At 38.2% G+C, this 18,151-nt stretch overlaps 1 protein-coding gene across 3 annotated transcripts in view; it reads right to left on the bottom strand.

Moving 5' to 3' along the window:
* The window catches only part of pcsk5b (proprotein convertase subtilisin/kexin type 5b), a 97,448-nt gene that overhangs the window by 54,126 nt on the left and 25,171 nt on the right, over positions 1-18,151 (bottom strand). For all 3 annotated transcript variants that reach the window (XM_007260151.4, XM_007260153.4, XM_007260152.4), the window contains exons 9-20: positions 17,621-17,721; positions 15,483-15,586; positions 12,848-12,965; positions 12,508-12,696; positions 11,305-11,441; positions 9,934-10,059; positions 9,694-9,796; positions 5,132-5,325; positions 3,397-3,481; positions 2,158-2,261; positions 1,353-1,488; positions 1,124-1,239 (exon numbers count right to left, since the gene is read on the bottom strand). In XM_007260151.4, the coding sequence (XP_007260213.4) occupies positions 1,124-1,239; positions 1,353-1,488; positions 2,158-2,261; positions 3,397-3,481; positions 5,132-5,325; positions 9,694-9,796; positions 9,934-10,059; positions 11,305-11,441; positions 12,508-12,696; positions 12,848-12,965; positions 15,483-15,586; positions 17,621-17,721 (1,513 nt within the window). The remainder of the gene's footprint in view (positions 1-1,123; positions 1,240-1,352; positions 1,489-2,157; positions 2,262-3,396; positions 3,482-5,131; positions 5,326-9,693; positions 9,797-9,933; positions 10,060-11,304; positions 11,442-12,507; positions 12,697-12,847; positions 12,966-15,482; positions 15,587-17,620; positions 17,722-18,151) is intronic.

The following is an 18,151-nucleotide window of genomic DNA, read 5'->3' as shown; positions in this document are numbered from 1 at the left end:
TTTTAAAAACAACATATTTAAAATTAATAATAGAATGTGAAATATATACGTTTTCTTCATCTATTGCAGTCCACAGTGTGTGATTGGAACATTTTTCATTTAGCATGACTGGCTAAAATACTGTTTACTGCTATAAATGTGAACTAACATACAAAAAAAACAATAGATAACATAATTATCAAAAATTATTGAGTTCAATTCCACCGGCCAGTGGAATTACCGATATTTAAAGCCACTTTGGCCGATACTGATATAAACTAATATTGCTTTTAAGATTTTAATTTCTACTTTTATATTACTTTGTTCTGATTTTTACATTTGTATCTATTTCTGAAACTAAAATAAATATGACAGGTTGCTGTCAGTGGAACAGGCACATCTAATAAGAAACCAAGTCAGTCAATTTTCTGTAAATTTAAAACGTGTGTAATAAGTCTGCATCCAGGACTAATGCTCGGCTTGTTATTTGGGAGAAAGATATCAGTCCTCTGGATTAATATCAGGGTCAAAAACAGCTTTCACACTTGACCACATGTGCTGAACTCTCAGAGCAAATACTCCTGGGTCTGAAAAAAACCCAAAAGTATGAAAACACCAAAGCCAGTGGACTCAATTTCAATATGGGGCCAATAATGATAATCATGTTTTTCCATGTTGGCTGCCGTAATAAATCTTATCAAATATTGGATTAAATGACTGGTCAAATCTAAACCAGGTGTTGGAAGCAAATCCTTTTTTTAAAGCAAATATCTGCCGATATCAATAGGATTCTGTTCTTAGTCGCAAACTGTTACAAATACTATAGGAATAAACAGCATTTTTGGAATGAAACCCTTGTAACCCCTCATAAGCAGACAAGAAGCAATTTAATCATTTATTTATTTTTGAAGTAAACCCATTTTGCATTTTGTACACCAGCTATTTAAAATTCAGTGTAAAGGTGAAAGTGTTATCCGTCAACACTTCTGTGAAAATCACACCTAGAACAATGGATCAATGCCTCAGGCTGTAGCTCAGCCCAGTAACAAAAGAAACAGAAAGTGAGAAAAGACAAATAGCACTCAGAGGAGAGTTTAAAGCTAATGCCAGGAGGTAGGCAAGCGAGCAGATATGTAGTACTCACCATCTTTGCAGACTGTGCTGACGACACACACACCATTTTCCAGGTTATAGCCATTCACACAGGTGCTGCAGTTCCTGTCCCCCGGGCCTGTGCATGAGTAGCAGGTAGGATCACACCTGGGGGGAGGAACCAGAACAAAGCACACTTCAGAGGAATTAGCACACCTTTAATTAGTAGAGAAGACTTTTGCAGTGTGCACGGCTGAAAGCCAGCTTGGTATTATACTGACTTGCGGCAGGACTTCTGGACCTCCCCGTTTTCTGTCTGCTCTGCCATGTAGTATCCCGTACTGCAGGTGTGCACACAGCGCCACTCTTCAAGATAGTATCCATCAGCACACTTTGTGCACGCCTCTATACCAGTACCTGAACACAAGACAAGCATTGGACTACCAAGCAAGAAAACAAAAGACGCTTCCTCAGCTTTCTTCTTTTTTCTCTTAAAAATAAAGTAGACTCGTACTTTTTTTATAATCAGTTTCTCTGATTTTGCTATTCATAGAAATATGTTTGAGTAACATGAACATTGTGGTTTATTCTATGAACTACGGACAACATTTCTCCCAAATTACAAATAGAAAAAATTGTCATTTAGAGCATTTATTAGCAGAAAATGAGAAATGGCTAAAATAATAATAAAAAAAAAATTACGTCAAATAATGCAAAGATATATAAAGTTAAGAGATCAGAAATCAATATTTGGTGTAACAACCCTGGTTTTCAATCACAGTTTTCAAGCATCTTTGCATGTTCTCCTCCACCAGTCTTACATACCACTTTTAGTTAACTTGGCTGTGATCATCCATATTCCTCTTGATTATATAACAGGTTTTCAATTTAGTAAAATTTAATAATACGCCCCTCTGAATGGGGAAATAGTGAGCACGATTAGGATGTAATGCTAATGCTGCTGCAGCAGTGCTAGCCGGGGTTAGAAGCATTTGTTTTGGAAAATTAAAGGATTTTATTTGCGCCTTATAGTGCCAAAAATATGGTATACGTGCAGAGAAAACTCAAGTGAGGAGATTTATCTACCTGCACAGGTAGCACAAGCAGGATGGCACTGCTCACACAACCGTTTATGCCCGTTGTAGTATGTGCCCAGCTCACACGTCAACTGGCACTTATTCCCCTGTAGACTAGCAGATAGAGGTGTAGGAAGGGGTAGAATCAGAGACAAGTAAACAAAAACAAAACAAACAAAAGAAAATCAGTTTTGCAGCACATGTCTTTCAACAGAATACTGATAATCACTTTTAAACATTTTACAGAATAATGGACTAATAAAGCTTTCCTACAAAAGAAATAAACTGCATAGTTTGACTATCGATGGGGAATATCCTTTAGATATTAATAGTCAAAGTCAAAGTGTTTTTTTTTATTGTCATTTCAGCTATATACAGAGTACATAGTGAAACGAAACAACGTTCCTCCAGGGACCATGGTGCACATAAACACAGTGTATACAGAACAATAGTGCAACGGTACAAAAGTGCAGACAGATAATACAACACAATACAGACAAAGAATAATAAATAACAAGACAGTGTGCAAATTATGCAGTGTGCAAAAAGTGTGCAAAAAAATATAGAATCCTATACAGAAGACTATTTGTTTAAACATGGATTTAAATTACACTTTCAACGAAAAAAAGGAGAGAGAGAATGCAAGAAGTCAGGAACATTTAGTTTGAGCTAAATTTCAGTCCCATCGCCCATCTTTCATACCTGCAGTAGTCTAAACAAGTCTGAAAAAGTTAAACAAAGTAAGGATTAAAGTCCAAATGTGCGGGTGAACAACCTTTACAGACGATTCAGAGAAGTAACTCCTGGAACATATTTCAAAATTGCTCACAGAACACAGCTGCTCTGCATTAGGAGGCTCTCTCCCTTTCTTTCTCTGCACCATGACCCTTTTTCTTCCCTTCTCTCTCCTTTTCCACCTCTTTCACTCAAGCTCCTTCCTAATACTATCACACAGAGCAACAGGGAACACCGAAGTGCGATTACCCTCAAGAGAACCTTCTGTTTTCACCACATGTTTGAACCCTAAAAGCTGAACTACACGTACTAAAGGCGTTTCCTTGCTAATGATACACAGTGCGTGAATTACAACCTTTTAATGATATAGGGGATACAGTAGAAGCCAACAGGCTGTTCCAACTACATTTCAGGCCAAATCTTGGATTGAGTTTTGACAAACTGGCAGAAAAAGTCCACATACCACAGAACCGTGCACCGTTATGTGGAACAAGCTGCATGGAAGAGGAATTACCTGAGCCCCGGCTTGCATTCCGTGCAGACGTTTGCTGAAGTGCATTTCTTGCAGTTCTCACTGCATTTCCGGCACATGCTGGTTTCTGGAACAGAAACCGTAGCATCAAATCTCAAACGCAACGCAATTATCCCTTTCAGCTCATTCAGACTCATTAAGACTGCTGTGTTTATAGAGTTGTGGTTAAGAATCTGAGGTTTAGAGAGGAAGGAAATCATAATGGAAAAAATGTCCTCTACTTAAATAATGGAATGAGGCTGCATGCTGCACTGGTAGTCTGGGTGGTCTTATGCTTATAGAAACAATACCAAGTGTATGAAAATTGGAAAAGCACATGACTTAAAGGTGGTTAAACTAAAATTGTATTTAATTTTTGTAGTTGATTAAAAATAATATTTAATAAAGCAGGGTAAACTGCCCTAATGTGGCACACAGCTTAATGTTTCTTTGGTGTAGGTCTTCCTCAAATAACTAAAAATTGTGTCATCTTTGGGTTAGCACAAGCTGTAGTGGCATGGGATTAAAGTCACATGACGTCTCTAATGTCCAAATTTAGAGGTTGGATTTGTTTTGCGCAAAAGTCAGCTATGAATAGAGCTTGGAATTTAATCACAGTAGATGGCATCCCAATTAAATATTCCAATACTTCCAATATTTTACCAGTGTTTCTTACTTCTCATATCCCAAGTTATCATTTTTAGCATTGCCCCAAGTTAGTATTGTAGGCGGTACCTCTTTATACTGCATTATGCAGTATTTTATTTTATTCCACAGATAGACGCTAGACAGTAGTGCGTCTACGACTGATTTAATGACAAAAAAAACGCTAAGCGATAAACTGTATAAAACTTATTTATTGGCCATGAAATAACGACAGTAAACACTGAGACAGCTGCAAAATTTTTTGTATGGGATTAGAATATGAGCACGAGGGAGATAAAAGTATGTGTCCTGTAGTGAAACAGGTGATCCACTTGAGAAGTAGCATAATTGCACTAACTGTGAGAACCTTTACCAGCCTGTTTCTGTGAGAAGCTCATACACCAGAACAATCCAAGCAGGAGGATGATCTGATAAATCTCTCTCTTTCTCCCTCTCTCTTACTTACACACACTCTCTCACACTCTAAAAGGACTGTATTCCAGACAGCTGTGTTCACTTTCTGATGTTATATATGTGAGGTACAGTATAGATAGTTCTGCTGATATGGTAAAAAGCTGTATTTGTATCTAGTGCTGGGTGTCCATTTCCTACTTTATTTCTAAACTAATGATTTTGGTGAAAATGAGTGAAACCTGTAAAGTTTATTGGGTTTCGGAGTTTGTTTATGTGTTTCTCAGACTGAGATCTCTGATGTGATGTGTCTTTCATGTTCATGTTTCATGTGTGTCCTATGTGTGGCTATTTTAAGCAGCAAAACTAAGTACTAATAAATAAATAAAAAGTAATAAAAACTAGCAAACGCACTCTAAAAAGTCATTCAAACTAACTAAATTGGAGGAAAAAGTGAAAACCAAATAAAATGAAACTATAATGAAGAATTCAAAACTATTATAACTTTATAATACTATAATAATACTATAATACCACTGTTTTACTACTGTTAACGTGTGGTAGAGCCATCTCTGATCAGACTTGTGGGGCCGTTCTGGTTGATACATTTTTTTTACTTGGAATTTGGAAATTCTGACATCCGAGTTCAAATGGAATGCAGGATTGCACCCATATGTCTTACCAAGGTCTAGGTAGGAGCCTTCAGGGCAGGCGTAGACACACATATTGGCTCCCTCTCTGAGGTAAAGTCCAGGCCGGCAGGAAGTGCACTGATCGCTGCGACTGCCAACGCAGGACTCGCACAGAGGAGAACACTTCTTACAACGCCTCTTATCGTCTCGGAAAAAGCCAGGCGGACACTCCGGCACACACATCCTGAGGGGGTGACAGACAGGGATGGAAAAGGAGGCAGAGAAAAGGGGGAGGGCGTCTGAGACAGACAATTCAACAGCTGACAGCCATGAGGAAAAACTTTCCCCAAGAAACAAAGGCAAAAGTCACTGGCTGAAAATCTCATCAGCTGCAGATGTGAGCCTCGAGTAGAACTGAGCGTGCGTCTGTGTGTGTGTGTGTGTGTGTGCGCCTGTGTGAAAGTTATCAGAGAAAACAAAAATCATACACACACACCCAGAGACACACACTCTCGTCTAGAACCAAGATGTGTTAGCAGGGGCATGTTGACACACAGCTGTTGTCAGCATGTGTTGTGTTGTTTGTCTAAGTTAATTGATCCCAACACATTTTCTCAACACAGCAAGTCACTTACTGCATTTCATCCAGCGCTTAAACAGCAGCCGATTTCTTCCGGAAATATTTTACGTAACTTTTTGAATGTATTGTACCCATATGTGTATTGCTATTACTGTTTTTAAATATTGAACAGAATCCAAAAGACACGTTTTTTTATCGACATTTCAAATCCACATTTGATAAAATTAATTTTAGGTGTGGATTTGAACTTATTTTGGTTTACAGAAGAAGTGGTGGTTTTGTTAGGAAATAGTCCTAACTGTTAGGAGGCAAAAAGACAATCAGGCACCCAAGAACTGGTGAGTTTTAATGTTGGGTGATAATACTCACTGGCTATGTTCACATTACAAGCCTCATTAATCAATTCCTTAAAGTCTCAAAACATTTAATGAAATTTTGCTATTACGATGGTTTACATTAATAACAGTAAGTGACCTGTATCTGTCTGTAATGGAAACATATCTGTCCCTAAAATAAAACAAATGTGCCTAGTGATATGTTTATGCACATTATCTCCTTTGAAAACAGAACTACACATATGACAACAGGCAACAAAACAAATGAAATCCCAACGGGCCATTCACGTTTATGTTGCATGACCACAAATTGGTCACATATCTATTTTAAACCACATAAAAAATGGACAGAAATCTGATTTGAAGAATTGGATTTGACATGTTCACGCAGCGCTGCAAAATCAAGTCTTGGTCACATAATGGCAATTTTTTTTTTTTTTGATTCATTTCAGCCTTGTAATGTGACTAAAGATAAAAAAAAAAAAAAAACTCGTACAGATGTGCCAGCATATCAGTTTAATATACACTACTCACAAAAAGTTAAGGATATTTGGCTTTCAGGTGAAATTTATGGAAAATGTGAAAAGTTCACACTACAGTGATATCATATCATAAAGGATGCGCTGGTGATTTTCTCAAATCAAACAATTTATTGAAACAAAAGTTAACAACAATGGTGGGTAAACCCCATTAAAAAAAAATTAAATGTCTCAATAACTTGTCATGTGCCCGTGAGCATCAATTACAGCTTGACAACGACGTCTCATGCTGTTCACAAGTCGACTTATTGTCTGCTGAGGCATGGCATCCCACTCTTCTTGAAGGGCAGCCCTCAGGTCATTGAGGTTCTGGGGTGCAGAATTTCGGGCCTCTACAAGGCGACTCAGCTGATCCCACAGGTTTTCAATAGGATTCAGGTCTGGAGAAAGTGCAGGCCATTCCATTTGAGGTACACCAGTCTCCAACAGCCGTTCCCTGATGATGCGACCTCGATGAGCTGGAGCGCTGTCGTCCATGAAGATGAAATCAGGCCTGTGTTGTTCATGTAGGGGCACAATCACTGGATTAATGATGTTATTCAGGTAGTACGGGCTTGTCACTGCGCTGTTCTGTACCGACTGGACACACCTGCCCACACTGTAACACCGCCACCTCCAAAAGCTCGTCTGGTAACAACAGTGGCTGATGCATAGCGCTCTCCTTGACGTCTCCAACATTGTTGCCGGCCATCATTTCTGCTCAACGTGAATCGACTTTCATCAGAGAATAGCACTGAGGCCCACTGGTCCCTCGTCCAGCGTAAATGCTCCCTTGCCCATGCAAGACGATGATGCCTGTGCCTGGTGGTGTGGTCAGGTACCCTTGCAGGTCGTCTAGCACGCAGACCATGCTGATGTAAACGGTTTCGAATGGTCTGACGTGACACTTGAGTGCCTCTCACCTCCCTTAAACGTGCCTGGAGTTGAGTGGCATTCATCATCCGGTTTCTCAGGGCATTGTTCACAATGTAGCGGTCATCAGCCTGGGATGTGGCCAAAGGACGTCCACTTCTACGCCTTTCTGTGACTATTCCAGTCTCTCTGTATCTCTGTTGCAACCTGCTGATGACACTCTGTGACACTCTAAGCTCAGTGGCCACTTCGGTCTGAGAACGTCCCGTTTGAAGCATCGCAATAGCAAGGTACTGTTGATCTATTGTTAGGTGTCGTCTTGGTCTCATGATGTCAAAATGTGAACAGCATGATGAGGACAGCTGTTTAAACACCAGCTCTAATTGAACCAAGACATTTATTGGTCCATTCAAGGATCAAACACCTGTTGTGAATTTTGCCGTTAAGCTCCTCGTTAGAGAACAGCAACTTGTGCAAAAAGTACTGAACCATTTAACAGTTGGACATTTGCATTCAAAAGCTTAGAGTAGGTCACATTAAGTTCACCTGTAAAGGTTTAAATGAATTTTAGGCTCGTCCTGAAATTTCACCCTAAAGCTGAATATCCCTAACTTTTTGTGAGTAGTGTATTTTTAGTTTTTGTAAATTAGACACTATTTGAATTAATGTTAACTAACATCTAGTAGCCATCAGCTAAAGTAGTTTTAGCCACGCTATCACTTCTTCTTCTCACTCGGTCTTCTTAGTCACGTCCCTAGTATGTTCTTGACCAATATGAGTAAACAATACAGTTCTACTTCAGTCTTTTAAAAGTAACCCACATCTGCAAAACAGCCATTTCCAAAACACCACAACTCTTACTTAACATGCTTGACTCATTGTATTTACGTCCTGAAATAAACAATCCTAGCCTGCTAGCAAAAGCCTGTTGGGCCGTGGTTACTTTAGGTGAATACTGAAGCAAAGCTAAAAAGGATGAAACTGACTACGATTCTATAAACATGTATATGTACATTACCGGTCAAAGTTTTAGAACACCCCTGATTTTTACTTTTATTCTTGCATTTTACCATTAAAAAAAAAAATGCTTTAATCGTCCCAAAAATCAACAGTGCGCCTTAGGCAAGAATTTTACCTGTCAGGATGTAAGGAGCAGGAAAGCCACTCTGCTGAAGTGCAGCGTTATACAGGAGTTCCAGTTCAGTTCTTCAGCACCAAGACTAAAGCAGAATTAGCATTAGCTGCTAACCGTGCTAAGCGCTAGCTCTTTCACCATTCAGAGGTGAGTATTATCGGCTGCTACCCCAACTAGCACTAAAGGAACAACATTAGCATTAGCAACTAACTGTGCTCAGTAGTAGCAAGTAGTTCAGTGACAAGTATATATCAGACTGTAGCCTACGCTTTTTTCGTGTCAAAACAAACTATGTGGCACGAACCACTAGCTAAGATCACCCTCAGTGTAGTGCTGTCAGGTGGTATTAGTCACTAACTGTGGCTAAGGCTAAGGATTAGCAGCTAATGCTGCTGTGTAAATTAACGTCCAGTATTTACTGGACTTTGACTGAAAGTGTTTTTTTTTTTTTAAGAATTACAGTTATAGTGTGAAAAATGCGGTAAGCTTTTCAGGTGCAGTCATTAACTGGAGATGGTACAAAATCCAGAGTACAGAATTTTGCAGTAAACTGCCAAATAAACAAATTAACTAAAAAGTGAAAATATAAATTTTAGTTTTGTACAAAATATATATATTCTTAAAAAAACTAAACATGTTACTGCTCTCTCTGCTGCAGCATTTTTACAATAAACAACTTTCACACTTTCATCATAATAATCAGAAATACACACAGAAACACAGAGAACTCTGTAACTATCAAAAGTATAATTATTTTCTTTAGAGGAATGTCAGATAAACCCAGAGAGCGGTGAGTTCTGTTTCCTATACCTTCAAACGACTTTTGGAAACATGTTAAAAAATGGTACAGGAAGAGTCAGTTCTGGCGGACTCACATGGCCATGCCTTTAGCTCAGCTTAATTTTGGACTAAGTCTAAGTTTCAGCAGAGGTCTGACAGGTGAAGTGCAGTAATAAAGTCATTGCTAAGATAAGAAAATGTAAAAGCAGCTTCTCTGGGCCATTCCGCATATTGCTACTGGACAACTGAAAAATAGGGGTGTTCTAAAACGGCAGCGTAAGTTGAAAGAAAAAAAAACAGATCTTAAAACGTAAGATATATGAAATTCAGAACAAATTAGGTCTTCTTGCTGTATATCCATGTGCATGTACATGTAAAAGGTGCACTGTACCTGGTATTGTTCTTAAACTTGAGAAAGTAGTGCAGGCAGTTGATGCACTGATGGGGCCCAGGACCCTCGCACACATTATCGCTGCATTCAGGGTCACAGGCACCTTTCAAGAGAAGACAGATTTACAGGATCAAAGAATGGGACCATGGAACTCTACTCTAAATGTGGACAGAATGCTTAACACAAACACCTTGGAAACTTTTATCATGTCTGTGAAAAAAAAGAAGAGATCAGACCTACCCACATACTCCTCACTGTACTCATCATCACTGGGATTCTCTACGGTAGAGCGGGGCTTCTCGCTGCGAAAGGAGTACGGGTGCACGGAGGTGCCATAAAGCACCAGTGACCACTCTTTTAGTTTGCCTGAAAGAAACACAGTTGAGTAATGAGTGTAGGCTAGTGCATGTTCACACATTCTTCCTCTTCTGTAGCTAAATGAGTAAAAGCATCACATTCTAAAAACACTACGTAATTGTATTCAAAAGTGTAGACGCAACAATGCTGTTTAAAAACACATCTTTGGTAATGTATTATTCTGCAGTGTTTAGCTTCAGCCTTGGTCTACCACACCTCAAACAGCTAACGTCTGAATATACAGCTCTGGAAAAAAAAAAAATAAGAGACCACTTAAAAAGTATGTTTTTCCTTGATTTTACCAAATTGAAAACCTCTGAAATATAATCAAGAGGAAGATAAATGATCACAAGCCATCAAACCAAACTGAACTGCTTGAATGTTTGCACCAGGAGTGGCATAAATGTATCTAAAAGCAGTGTGCAAGACTGGTGGAGGAGAACATGCCAAGATGCATGAATACTGTGATTACAAAAAAAAAAAATATTGATTTCGATTTGAGTTCTGTAAGCTGTGCATCTTTTCTATTATTTCAGCCATTTCTCATGTTCTGCAAATAAATGATCTAAATGACAATATTTTGATTTGGAATTTGGGAGAAATGTTGTCCGTAGTTTATAGAATACAACATTTTACTCAAACATATACCTGTAAAGAGCAAAATCAGAGAAACTGATTCAGAAACTGAAATGGCCTCTTAATTTTTTCCAGAACTGTATATGAATGTTTATGAGCCTGAAGAGGTAGACAGGCTCATCAAGATAATTAAGTTATAGATTTATTGTTTAGTATATATACACAGGACCTCAATTTGTTTTTTACGGATCTCAGCATTGCTTATTACATTTTTCTTAGAACGCAGAAACCCACCAACATAAACCAGCCAATATGTCAACATTATTTAAAAAGCTATTTTTTTTTAGATTTTATTATTTAGGATATTTAAAAACATACATTAATTTGCTCTTTAAAATATTGTAATTGCATGCCATTACATTGTCATTATTGGCATACAATAGTCTTACAATGATATTGTCCAAAAAAGTAGTTATTGCAACAAGCCTATTGGTAGATCTCTAGAACTGGTAGAAGTTAGAAAAAATTATATTTACTGAAGATATTATTTAAAGATATTGAGGGAAAGGCAACATAACATTCAAGGATTCAGGGAAATTTTATTGTCATTCACATTACATGGTACATGAGGTGGAACAAAACTGTGATAACATAAAATGTTCTGAGCATGAGGAGTACCTGGGGTTTTCTGACTGCGGAGTTGTGAGGGTGTGTCATTGATTTCCAGTATCCAGTCTCCTGCAGCTTTCTCCCCCCAGCAGTGGGTGGTCATGAATTCCCAGTTCTTAAAGCCTTCCATTGAGTGGTCAAATAGCCTGTAAAAATCGCACAGTACTAAAGACCTTGACCAAGCCATTCTGAAGCTTTCTGTACACAGGCACGGCCTTTGAGAACACTAGCATTATGTATGAAACTTGAAAGTTCTCATGACATGTTTTCAACCTTTAGGGTGTTTTTATGCTTGTCCCAAATAAAGGAGGAGTTCATTATTGCCGAATAGCTTTTACACACAAGAACCTTTACAGAACTGTGGATCGATTGCACAATTCAACGTCATTGTTCTGCATGTATGTTTGCAAAAGATTTGTTTTTTTATTTTTTGCTTGGATATAAACACTCAATCATCAAGAAACAATACATGCCATTACATAGTGCAGGAGTTCCTCCAACAGAGGAGCCATTCTCATGTAAAAAGATTTTTTTATCCATGCAGGCCAGCACAAAGTGAGCGTTTATCACCATGCTATCAAGATTACACACTCTCACTCAAGAGCTTATTACAGTAACCTCATTTAAGCCCTACAAAAGTGTATAAAATAACATGACTTGGCCAATTTATACTTATGTTTTGAATAAACGCATGGCCTACAGCATAGCCTGCACAAGTTTTTACTTTTGCACTCATGTCTGTGTCCAGACGTCACTCTGTACTGGTTAAACAGTAAAGGAGGGGAATGTGTGGGTGGGAACATAGGGCTCAGTGGACCAATTACAGCTGCTGCTATCCACAATGGGCAACACATAGTCACATTTCTGGGGAGATGTGCATTGGGCTACAGTGTAGGGTCGGCAACTATACGTAGGGTATGCCGTAGATTTAAAGCAGAAGTGTAAATTGCCTTAAGTCTACGTAGTCATGTTACAAAATGAACCAATCATGCAACCCCATACACAGTACCTGGAGCAGATAGCTTCCAAAACTACCACAGGTTTTAAACTCCAGACCAATGATTTAAGGAGGACTAGAGATGGGTACTTTCACACTGACTAAACGTACCAAACTCACGGAACATGCACTCCCACATACCAAAAAAAAAGGCTTAATGTGAAAACCAGAAAGAAAACTGAAAGTACATCAAAATGTACCCTTTGCCATCTTACCTGTTAGCAAGGAGCTGAGACTTCGTCCCCGAAGGCGAGGTCAGATTAATTGACAGGTCCCCTCGTCTTGGGTGAGTAATTGTGATGCGTACCACGACGTGCTCCAAATAAATAACATGATTATTTGCGTTGTCTGTGCAGCCTGTCGCCTTGTACACGGACCGGACCACATGCTCTGGGCGAATTGTCCTTGAGAGTGAAAGGATCCAGTTTACAGTCAGGCATGTAGTTTTCAAAAGGACAACAAAGTTTCAGACACACACAGACATACACATCACAACAAGAAACAAAGACAAAACTTTTGAAAACAAGTTGCCATGGAAATGACATATGCAAGTACCTTATCTGCTTATCAGCATTCTCTACGCATATGTGCTGGGGGGGAACTGGTTTCCATCGCTCTGCCTCTTTGACCATTGCCTCCGCATCCATAAGCCCAAAGCCGTATAGATGACTGACTGGAGATATAAAAATAAACACATATGTATATTCAAGCAAACAACCACAGAGGAAAGAGCGAATGAATAAAAAAAAGTAATCAAACTTTTACATTAATAGGGGTATAAAAAATGTGTGGCCTCATTATCTTGTAATAGTGGATGTCGTAAAGTATAAAAGTTGAATTCATCTTTAATGCATCTAAAATTATTTTATGACAGTAAGTGTTTGACACATAATTATTGATGTTAGAATGAATCCAAATATAATTCATACTAAAATCAGTGGTTTTACATTATTGTCTTCATTGAAACTTCTCCAGAACTCTTCTTATAAAAGTCTCATGCATCTGCTTTGGCAATGCCAGGTTCACAACACAGTAGAGCTGGTCGATATGGCCCCAAAAAAAATCTTCGATTAAAAAAAAATAATTAAAGATGATAAAGAAATGGTTAAAAACTAGTTTTTATTTATTTAGTTTTCACTTAAATGTCCCCTTTGTGGTTCAAGTGCAACCAGAAACAAGCAAAAAAAATATTGTAAACAGTGAGAACATCTAGTAACTTTTAAAAAGCTTTCTCCAACATAGTTTAGGTACTGACACAATGCACCCTCAAACTTAAAACATAAATAAATAAACCCACCCTCAAAAAACAAATAGAAAGAAATAAAATGGTGCCCTTTTTGATAAAACTTACAAAATAGAAAACAAGTACAATTTAATATGCTATTAAGTAAAGACTTTTCCCCATTGGGCTTGAATTGCAAAACAAAGCTTTTAAGTAAGTGCCAGTATGCTGCTGCTGCTGCGTTTATTCCGCTGGGAGAAGCACTTCTCCCACTCTGCTACATGCTTCTGTTTAAGGTATAGAGATAAATTTGTTGTGCTGCTTCATTTAGAATCGGTTTAAAACACACCTTACAGCGAGGACCTGTTTGGTCCACGTCTGTCCCCGCAAAAGCGAACCAACTCTGGGCACAAGCTCTGCAGTCATGTGTTGTGTTGTATGTGTGCGGAGACTCTGAGAAAATCTATTTTTATAAAAACACATCATCCTTAACTGTAAATTCGAATCAATCGATAAAATCGATTAATCGCCCAGCTCTACAACACAGATCACTCTATCCTTCTCTGTACACAACTTTTTGTAATCTGGACTCTTTTAGTGGTTGTGTTATTTAATGGCTTCATGGCTGATCAGCAAAAAGAAACATACAAGATCTTGTAAACAGAAGCAACCCTGTCTGTTCTACAAGTTATGTTTTGTCACAAAAGCACACAAGAGATGCATTTCTTTTTCTTCTAAAGTGGATGTCTAGAAGTTACAACCACAATCCTTTGTGGTTGGTTGCCACAAAAAAAAAAAAAAAAAAAAAAAAAAAAAAAAAAATTATATATATATATATATATATATATATATATATATATATATATATATATATATATATATATATATATATATATTTTGTTGTACAGCCTTTATCTTTGATTGCAGCACACATTCACTGTGGCATTGTTTCAATAAGCTTCTGCTGTGTCACAAGATTTATTTCCATCCAGTGTTACACTAATTTTTCACAAAGATCTTGCAGCATTGATGATGGTAGAGTCTGACCGCTGTAAAAAGCCTTCTCAGGCACATCCCAAAGAGATTACTGATGTTACAGCAGTTCACACACAGCAACTAAGCCAGCAACTGAGCGAATGCCAATTTGCCTCCAATCAGAGGCTTTTATCGGCATTTTCCAAAAAAATAGTCTGCAACTAAAAAAATCAAGGGTCATGTGTATTGTGAGTACGGCATAAACCAGTGCTCAATAATATTCAATCAAATGAGCTGATGATGAAATTAAACAAATCCATGTGTTGGCTAAGGGCATCCAAGAGAATGCTGGATGTGATCTGGAGTTTTTGACGAAAAAACATTTTTAATTTATGTGCTTCAGTACCCAAAACATCTGCACAGCTCTGAGTATATCTTACTTTTTACTGCTTACCATAAAACATGTTTGTTACTGATATGTTTGATATGCTGCCTATTTAAACCATGTCAATGAAAATAATTTTAATGGTGAACAGCAGATCAAAGCATGGCACAACCTAATGGCAAAGTTAATAATGTATAATGAATCACAGACATTAATCAAGAAGCTATATTCTGAGTTTATCCTTTGTGTGGTCAAAGCCTAGGACTATGCTCATCTCCTATTTGACCTTAATCTGATTAAGATAATCAGACTAAGATATTTACATGACTGTAAATTTAGTTGGAGTTGTAATCAGATTAACACATTCAGACAGAGATTTCATAAACGGCTGTTGATGCCTCTAGCACTTCACTAGTCTTCTTTGGTTTGGAGTTTATAGGAATGTTCTTTAGGATAAATTTAGAGGCAGTGCACAGTGTTGTTTGTAGGAAATGAGGGGGAAAAATGCACATAGCTCTTTTTTTTGGGCCTCAGGGTTTTAATATGCAAAGCAGGTTAGTGATGATCTAAAAACGAGACGAGTTCATAAAGAATTTAAAAGCTGGTACCATTGTATCCTGCTGCATTGGTTTTCCAGTCAGGAGCACTGAGGTGGCCAGCACGAGATGTTTTCACAATGATGTGCTGCACATCCCTCCATGTGAGCAGAGTGCTGCAAGACAAACAAGTGGAAAGGAAAAAAAAAAAAAAACAGATAAATGATTTTGCATATGGAGGAAAGTTCTGATCCAAACCACAAGGTATATAAACCTTTAACTCTGGCAGTACTTCACGTGCCACAATTTGTCTGCTGCGTTTTTTGCTCTTGGTTCTTTTTGGCTGCCTCCCTAATGCACCATGAACAGAGAGATCTGAGATCAAACCAAAGCAAGATGGCCACCACGTGTCCCTGAATGTCAAAGTAGTGTTTAAAAAAACCTTAAATAAAGCATACAGCATATGTGGGTCGGCAGGTTTTGCTGGGAATATGGCATCACATGGCGGCCATATGCTGAGGTTTTGCTCAAAATTTCCTGTGTAAGATCAGACTTGGTTCCTGTGCAACAGGCAGGCTGTGTTCTGCTAACTAGAAAGCTCTGTTCAGTTCAAAACAAGAAAAAAAAAATGAAAATACATGCATGTAGCAAAGTTAATTTGCAGTTTATCAGCCTTTATTACACTTCTTTTTTGCTCTAATGTAAACAAGCAAATACTGTAGCAGCTGTGCAGCGCATAAAAAAGGCCAATGACTGTTGGTGTCAGAAGTGCTGGTTTGAGTTTTTCTAGAGCTGTAGATTTCCTGAGATTAAAATCTAGCAATTACAGTAGCAAAAAGTTTAGTAATATTTACATACACCACTATTTTTTAGTTTTTAGTGCAGTAGCAGTGCTGTATAATATATAAAAAGTCTTTTTACACTGTTGAAACTGAAACTTGGTCCAATGTTAAGCTAAGCTAAAGGTATTGCTGCCATGTGGGTCAGCCAAACCTTTTCCTGTACAAAGTTTCACCATTGTCTAAGAGTTTTTTGAATGGGTAGGAGACGATACCTACCACTTTCTGGCTTCAGCTGTAATTTCTCTAAAGTGGGACAAACTGCAAACACCCTGGCTTACCAAAACAGGTTTCCTCAGTATAGTGCTGTCGGGCGCCGTTAAAGGTAAAAACATCTAGCACTGACTAGCGTTAAGTGCTGCTAATCGCAGCTAGCACTACTGCTTACTACGCTAAGCTTACTGTAAGTAACCGGAAGCGCTTTACTCACCCAAAAAAACAGTTTTCATGAGAGAAATCTGTGTAGATTAACATCCAGTGCTCTTTTGATTTTGAAAGAAAATGTATTTTTTATTATTATTATTTTTTTAAGAAATAGAGTTTTGTTTACTTAGGCACTTCCCACAGCTTCCCCATTAAAAGTGAAACATGGCGACACCCTATTGTCGCTTAAAATTAGTCTTATAATCCGGTGTGCCGTGTGAATGTATGAAAATAGACCAGAAAATATGGGATACTTGTATTTGTATTTCTGTCTTTCTTAACAACACTGGATTTTGTACCATTTCCAGTTAATGACTGGACCTGAAAAGCTTCAATTATTGCAAAAATAAAGGGTGTTCTAAAACTTTTAATCTGCATTTCTGCTTGTGGACACAGATGGAAATGGGTTAGCCACACTGCTAACAGCCAAGCTAACAAGATCTGAAGCCATAATGCTAACATACCCAGCCAACATCTAAGCTTTATGCTTTAACATTTTCTTAAGTTGTTTTTTTTTCGCATGTCTTTGATTTAGGAACTTATCTTAAATTTAAGTCTGTAGTTAATACAGTTCAACGGCTACCTTTTCTCTCCAGGCCACAAATATTAGCTTTACACCCCTGTTCAATTGTGCTGCAATTAACATGCACATCACACAGTTAGAACAGCACTACTGATAAAAATGCAAGAGTCACATTTCTTTCACCCTTGCTAATACACAGCTCAGGTCTCACAAATTGGTACTTAATATTGATAAATGCCCTCTCTAAGCTGTAATCATTCCATATGGTCACATAAGCCATTCTTAAGCTAAGAGCTGTGTAGTTGTTGAAGGCCTTTAAGAAGCAATTTAGTTGGTGTAAGTAGATCTCAGGCTGAATGAACGGTAGGAGAGGGCTAATGCGTGTATGGAGGTTTAGTGGAGGTCAGATTTAAGTGGTGTCTTACTTTGCTTCCAAGGCAAGAGCGATGATCCCGGCAGCCATGGGAGCGGACGCTGACGTTCCAGTGTGACTGTCTGTGCAGCGCTGCCTTAGATCTGTAGTGATCTGGAGAGAACACGAATGGTATGAGGGTCACAGATGAAATGTTAGAGTTAAAAATTGACACAGAGCAGTTCTAGCCAACCCTGTGTTGTAAAAGAGCTTATGAGTTTTTATTCTGCAAGTGTGGAATTTAGCAAGTATCTCCAGGACAAGCTCTATAAGGGTTTTGAACTGTCAGGTCAGTGTGTTCTGCGATTCTTCCCACTCGAAGAGTCACAACCTCACAGTGACCCACTGACCACCAGATCAATCAAATGGACATGCACAGAAGACCATACAGTACTATGTTTGACTACCAACAACCAATAGGACAACTAACATTTGCTCGTCTAGCAAACGCTCCAAAGAGTGTTTTAGTTGATTTTAGTTGAGTGTTAGAAAATCGTTAAACAATTTTATAGTAGAGCTTAGATAGAGCCGAAAAAAATCCAGC

This window comes from Astyanax mexicanus, chromosome 12 (assembly GCF_023375975.1).
Source record: "Astyanax mexicanus isolate ESR-SI-001 chromosome 12, AstMex3_surface, whole genome shotgun sequence".
NCBI lineage: Eukaryota > Metazoa > Chordata > Actinopteri > Characiformes > Acestrorhamphidae > Astyanax > Astyanax mexicanus.
The sequence above is the reverse complement of the archived record's forward strand: the minus strand, read 5'-3'. Positions and strand labels throughout refer to the sequence as shown.